The sequence below is a fragment of the Musca vetustissima genome, unplaced genomic scaffold (genome assembly GCF_032173495.1).
Source record: "Musca vetustissima isolate MV318-11 ecotype Yass unplaced genomic scaffold, APGP_CSIRO_Mvet_v1 utg10317, whole genome shotgun sequence".
Taxonomy (NCBI): domain Eukaryota; kingdom Metazoa; phylum Arthropoda; class Insecta; order Diptera; family Muscidae; genus Musca; species Musca vetustissima.
The window spans coordinates 160,080-167,558 of NW_026874708.1; the positions used below are offsets into that span (position 1 = coordinate 160,080).

Consider the following 7,479-nt stretch of genomic DNA (forward strand, 5'->3'; position numbering starts at 1 on the left):
CCAATCATTTTACCAGAGAATCTTATGACAATGATCTTTGGCATATGAAATACGAGGCCAGGATTTCACAGGCTTAAATATAATCGAAATGGGATGGAATAAAAGCGATGAACTTCGTTCAGAAAACGAGTACTATGTACTATAACTTGGAAAAGAAAGAATGATTAAAGAATGATTACCATTCGCAATCATTCGAAGGACTTTCCTATCTATTTCCTCCACTTTTTTAATATATTACACGTAACTTCATTCCATTCAACAGATTTTATATGAAATTGTTCTTATTTGACGCTGTTCAGTTGATCAAACAAAGTGCACCTGTGAACAAAACTAAAGGTGTAAAAGAAAACACAATGTCGTCCAGTGACCGACGGCGTTCATTGAACAAAGTCGTTCATTGAGCAACGTCATTCAGAGGTCGACTGAGTTTGGTAAACAAAGTCGTTCAATAATAAAAACTGAACTATGTCGTTCACTCGTTCCGTGGGCTAACTCATTTAATTGAACTAGGTCGTTCACGAAAGACACAAGTCTACGAAGAACGCTAAGAGGTTGTTGCAAACATGGAAACCAATATCTGACCGTGTGGTAATGGGTCCATACATGAGCAATGTAAGACACCATAGTACAGAGCTATGTTCTCACAGAAGATGCTGAAGATAAATGAATTCTGCACACACTTAACATCCACACTTAATGAAATTCAGAGAGGAGACAATAATTCTTCGGTTTATTTCAATGCTAAAATAGGGGGCGACAACTTAAACTAAAACTGTGTTTGTTTCGGAATGAACTAGTTGAAAGGAACTATTCTGCAAAGGGAACGTTCGGTATTAGGGCTGGTTATTCGTTCATCTAGTTTCATATGCTGCATCCGTTCATTTTTTGTCTCGTGCAATTAGTTCATTTTTGATGTAATTATTCATATAAATCTTTCCTTTCATTGACCGGCTTGAGATAAAATCAACTAAATGAATGACCTAGTTCGTTTGATTGAAGAATATTTTTCAATGATTGTAGAATGTCTGGGTTTTTTAAAGAACACTTTTAATGTACTATAAGAGGCATGGATTTCTAAAGAAAAATTTTCGGGGCTATAAGAGGCGTGGATTTTTTGAAGAATATTTATTCAATAACTATAACAGGAGTAATTTTTTTAAGAATATTTTTTTTAAACTATAAGGCATCAATTTTTAATGATTATTTTTTCAAGGACTATAAGAGGCGTCGATTTTTAAAAGAATATTTTTATTTGAACTTCTTCTACTCCATGATTTTGATTTTGAACTCTGAGAGCGATTTTGTCATTTTTCCCTTTTACTAGGTTTACTATGAAAAAACAATTATTTCGATAATTTGTACAAACATTCCAAATACTTATTGAACACATTTTTTATTTTCCTATTTCAGAATTCCAACACTATAATGTTCAACAAATTATAACAATAACGCCTTGAAAATTTATAATAATAAGAAAAGAAAAAAATGTCCATAACTCCACAAAAATATCGTCCCAGTATTGCATCGATTGATGAAGTTGATGATCGTAACCTGAAAATGGATGATGCCAAGCAACAGATTGAGGGCAGTGAAACGGCACCTCTGACCACCAATCAATTAAAATTGAATATTGATCCAAATGTGGCGGCTAAAGACTTGGAGGCACAAAATGCTCAACAGGAAAATGAGGCACAGGCGGAGACACCCATTTCAGGAGGACTGGGGTCTATGAATGGATTCCGAGGTATGTTCGACTTTCTCGCTGTCATTTCACATGTCATTCACATGAGGACTATAAGAGGCGTGGATTTTTTAAAGAATATTTTTTTAGAGGGATCCAATGAGGCGTGGATTTTTTAAAGAATATTTTTTAGGGGTTATTAGAGGCGTGGATTTTTAAAGAATATTTTTTAGAGGTGTATCTACCTCTGCCAAATGGGCGTGGATTTTTAAAGAATATTTTTTAGAGGACTATAAGAGGCGTGGATTTTTTAAAGAATATTTTTTAGAGGACTATAAGAGGCGTGGATTTTTTAGAGGACTATAAGAGGCGTGGATTTTTTAAAGAATATTTTTTAGAGGACTATAAGAGGCGTGGATTTTTTAAAGAATATTTTTTAGAGGACTATAAGAGGCGTGGATTTTTTAAAGAATATTTTTTAGAGGACTATAAGAGGCGTGGATTTTTTAAAGAATATTTTTTAGAGGACTATAAGAGGCGTGGATTTTTTAAAGAATATTTTTTAGAGGACTATAAGAGGCGTGGATTTTTTAAAGAATATTTTTTAGAGGACTATAAGAGGCGTGGATTTTTTAAAGAATATTTTTTAGAGGACTATAAGAGGCGTGGATTTTTTAAAGAATATTTTTTAGAGGACTATAAGAGGCGTGGATTTTTTAAAGAATATTTTTTTATAGGACTATAAGAGGCGTGGATTTTTTAAAGAATATTTTTTAGAGGACTATAAGAGGCGTGGATTTTTTAAAGAATATTTTTTAGAGGACTATAAGAGGCGTGGATTTTTTAAAGAATATTTTTTAGAGGACTATAAGAGGCGTGGATTTTTTAAAGAATATTTTTTAGAGGACTATAAGAGGCGTGGATTTTTTAAAGAATATTTTTTCCTGGCATAGAAGAGGCGTGGATTTTTTAAAGAATATTTTTTAGAGGACTATAAGAGGCGTGGATTTTTTAAAGAATATTTTTTAGAGGACTATAAGAGGCGTGGATTTTTTAAAGAATATTTTTTAGAGGACTATAAGAGGCGTGGATTTTTTAAAGAATATTTTTTAGAGGACTATAAGAGGCGTGGATTTTTTAAAGAATATTTTTTAGAGGACTATAAGAGGCGTGGATTTTTTTAAAGTATATTTTTTAGAGGACTATAAGAGGCGTGGATTTTTTAAAGAATATTTTTTAGAGGACTATAAGAGGCGTGGATTTTTTAAAGAATATTTTTTAGAGGACTATAAGAGGCGTGGATTTTTTAAAGAATATTTTTTAGAGGACTATAAGAGGCGTGGATTTTTTAAAGAATATTTTTTAGAGGACTATAAGAGGCGTGGATTTTTTAAAGAATATTTTTTAGAGGACTATAAGAGGCGTGGATTTTTTAAAGAATATTTTTTAGAGGACTATAAGAGGCGTGGATTTTTTAAAGAATATTTTTTGGGGAGCAAGGCATCACTATAAGAGGATTAACTTCCAAAGCACTATCCTTTTTGGATAGAACATAAATGACGGTCTTCTCTTCTTGTGGTGCATATTCCGCAGAGAGCTTAACATTGGCATTATTCGATGAGGGAGCCTTAATGAACACCACACGATAATTTTTCTGTGGACGGCCAATTACCAAATGTTTCGATTTCGATAAGCTGTCATTATCCTCAGGAGCAGCAACGGTAATAAATTGCTTGTGGACCAAGGGAGCTTCAAAGTGTCCAGCACTGTGGGAAGCAGATTGATAGTTTGATGAGCCACCAAAGGAAGAACCTCCTAAAGAGGAGCCACCAAAGGAAGATCCTCCGAAAGAGGAGCCAAAGGAAGAACCCCCTAAGGAGGAGCCTCCTCCAATTATGCCAGAACCATAGGAAGGTCCAGCACCAAATGAGGAACTTCTACCAAAGGCAGCACCACCAATGCCTGAGCCTCCAAAGCTACCAGAAACTCCGGAGCCATAATTATATTGAGGCTTAGCCACAGTTAGGGCTACAAGAGAGCACAAAGTCTGAAATATTCAGAATAGAGGATTGAATTATTATTAAGTTTTGAATCTACGAAATCCTTTCAGTGTATTTTAGTTACCAAAAATAGACGCATTTTATTGAAGTTTTTTGTGGTGATGGCCTGCCTCGAATCGGTGGTGACTGTGTGTCTGAAGCTGTCTCTTGAAACTGATACTTTAATCTGTAATTTTCAATATTTTTATAGTCAAATGTTATAAAAAAAGGAGATGCAGCAATGATAAGACGATTCGAAGAAGATGAGTTGGAGAAGAAAAGACATGACAATCGAAGAAGAAGGTGAAATAGTGGCAAAGGAAAGAAAAGACATTTTGCAGGTGTTTTCGGTAATTTTTTGCCTTTGTTTTAAAAAAGCGCGTGCATGTTTTTTGTCTTTCCGTCTGTCTGTCCATCTTCCGAAAAAAGGTTAATAATTATGCTTTGCTATATTGCTGCATGCATTTCAACATGATGATGAATTTATTTGACAGCTTAATTTGTATGATAAACAAATAAATTATGCGCTAACAATTTTGCATTGCCAAAATGGGAGGATAATGCGACCGATTTTTTTTTTGTTTTTTGTTTTTTTTATTTTTCGAAAAGATTATGGCGTGGAAAAGTTCATGAATTGCCGTATTTTTATTGAGGTTTTATAAAGTTTCACACGAAAAAAATTAATAGTGTCATATCCATTAAGGGTCTAATGTTTTGTAGGTATTTTGTAGCTAAAATACCTTAAATGGGTCCTTAAAAGATAGAAGAGCTTCTGTGGATCCTCGATAGATGGACGATTTTATGTTGGTCCTCTATAGCTAGAGTTCTTCTTCTTTATTTATTCTATAGAGAGAAGAGCTGTAGGTTTTTTTGCAATATCGACGATTCAAAATTTCTTCATAAACTTAATTTTACAACCAGTGAGTGGAGCAGTATAGTCGGGCGGGACCGACCATATGATACCCTACACAACTACCACGGAACTTTAAATTTTTGTGGATATTTATTTAGAGCTTGGACAATATTTAGTTATATTTGCATATATATGTATTTGACCGATTAGAGGTCAACAGCACCTCTTCCTTACAGTGACATATTTTTCGAATATTATTCAGTACAGCCTTTTTAATTACTTGTCCAGATTTCCTTCACCATGGGTTGTGTTGTGATGTTCGGCTTTCAATTGAGGCCTATAAATCGACTAGAAAAAACACAAAAAGTTTTCGGTCCTCTTCATCCCAATATTATTATCGGATCATAGCCGAAAATTATAGACGTTGTCCTTGACCATAACTGGAGCCTCTTGGAAATTTTTAAAGCCACCGGCGCTATATTTCCGCCCTTCATTGTGGTAATGGGTTACTAAATAATATATGAATACGTAAGCACCTGTCAATATTTAAGTGTAACTCCCACATTTTAGATTTAAAGGCCAACCACTCCTCTTGGATATACTATAAACTACTCAGGTCTATTTACTTCAGGGGTAAATCTATACGCCATAGAAAACAAATTTTGTCATTTTTCACACAAAATTCGGAGTCCATTTGACCCACTAAATATTGACCGATCTTATGCTTATTTTTTTGCCCGATCCCCTTCTACATGTTAAATTTCGCGATGTTTGGGCCATAATTGCGGTGTTTGGAGCGACCAGAAAATCAGACAAAAATAAAGTATTTCGTCCATTTCATTCCCTAAATATTAACCGATCTTTACCAAAAACAATAGGGGTCTTCATTGGCCAGAACCGGTTCTACATGCAAAATTTCGTGAAGATTGGTCCATAACTGAGGTCTGTAACGTGTTTACAAATTATAATGGACAGATGGACGGACGGACACACATGTTTAGATCGACTCAGCTAGTCGAGATATGACGATCGGTACACTTAAAGGTGGGTCTAGGATCAATAGTTCGCTGCGTTACAAACTCTTGGGGCTGCACAAAGCTATAATACCCTGACAACATAGTTTTGTAGGGTATAAAAATCTAAAAAAAAATTTTGTAATAAATAAATAATTTTTAGTTCCTCCATAGTTCGAATATTTTTTTACACCCTCTGTACACCTTTGTCGTCTATATATGGAAGATCTTCTGCTGTCATTCTAACACTTCTTTAGCTCCGGAATTTCTTCATATCTTCAGCCTCAGGGTATATACACTTTAATGCGGTGAAAATGTGCCTCATCGAATTATTGGTTTTAGACCCCGTGTTTCTTTGGTCCAAATTAGTTTCAGACAATTTAAGTATCTGATTTCATACAAATTTTGCACATCTTAATATTTCTACCAAATTGTGCAAAAAAATAAGTTTATAATTTCAATCTTCAATCTATTATCTTTACCAAGCCCAGATCAAGTCGGAAGATGGGAACCATTGGTCGACTCTTTTTGGTTCCTCGCCCACAAATGCTCTACTCCTTCTGTAATTATAAATCTAACAGCAGGCGAATGGAATGCCCGATTTGAACCAAACTTTGCACAATCTGTTATCTTTGCCAAGCCTAGATCAAGTTTGAAGAAGGGACCCATTGGTCCCTGAAGGAGTAGTAGAGTGAAGTACCAAAAGACCTCCCCCCCTGAAGGAGTCCAAATTTCCAATATTTATAAATGCAATATCAGGCGAATGGAATGTCTGATTTGAACCACAACCTATTATCATTACCAAGCCTAGATCAAGTTTGAAGATGGGACCCACTGGCCGACTCCTTCTGGTACCTCCCACACAAATTGTCAAAATGTTCAATATTTATAAATCCAATATCAGGCTAATGGAATGTCCGATTTGTCTGAACCATATGTGATGGAATATTTTTCCAGAAGAATTCTACAAAATTTACAATCTAAACTTTTGGCTGAAAAAATATTTTTAAAAAATCTACGCATGGATATTTTTCCAGGAAACAGCTATTAAAAAAACTATTACCTGATACTTCCTTCGAACAATTATTTTTTTCTTAACCTGCGCTCTGCCATTTCTTAAACAAAAAGTTCTAAACCAGTGAGCGGTACGGACAGGGCCGACCATATGATACCCTACACAACAACCACGGAACTTTCTGCGGATGTATATTCCGCATCCTCCTCACAGATTTGCGATCAACAGTTCAATTCTTTACTACCCGGGCATATTGTCGGAATAATTTTACCCAGAATATTTTTACCAGTGAGCGGTACGGACCGGGCCGACCATATGATACCGGAATATTTTTACCAGTGAGCGGTACGGACAGGGCCGACCATATGATACCCTACACAACAACCACGGAACTTTCTGCGGATATTACTGGGCAATATTTCGCGATATTTGCATCCTCCTGACCGATTTGAAATCAACAGCAATTCTTTCTTACCCTGGCATATTTTCGGAATATTTTTACTCGGGGTGAACAACAGCCATTCTCTAATTAGTTGGCCAGATTCCCATTCACATGTGATTTGTTCTTATTATTGTGGTCTATCGATCGACTTTATTGTGGCCTATAGAGCATCTTGCGGACGACGCAAGTCTTTAAACAGGTATATATAATAGTCAAGGTGGTACACGGATGACACCTCTAACGTTTTGCCCGGTCAAAAAGTTCGAGCCCCTATTGTGATAGCTTACATTATCATCATGCTTCTCTTGCCGTCTTTTTTTTTGAAATTCTCTTCAAGGACTTCATGAAAATAAATTGTGGCGTACCACTCCGAATTGATCGTCCTACGGTTGCTCAAGCGACCAGTTTCGCCAAAGAAGCAGATAATCACCTATAG

General features: G+C 35.6%; 1 protein-coding gene across 1 annotated transcript; it reads right to left on the minus strand.

The window, feature by feature from the left end:
- Nucleotides 1–3,155: 3,155 nt before the first annotated feature.
- LOC133336083 (uncharacterized) lies at nucleotides 3,156–3,820 on the minus strand. Its single transcript, XM_061544383.1, has 2 exons — nucleotides 3,806–3,820; nucleotides 3,156–3,728 (listed from the first exon to the last, which is right to left on the minus strand). Exons 1-2 carry the CDS (start codon nucleotides 3,818–3,820, stop codon nucleotides 3,156–3,158), a joined length of 588 nt encoding a protein of 195 aa, XP_061400367.1.
- Between the last annotated feature and the right edge of the window lie 3,659 nt (nucleotides 3,821–7,479).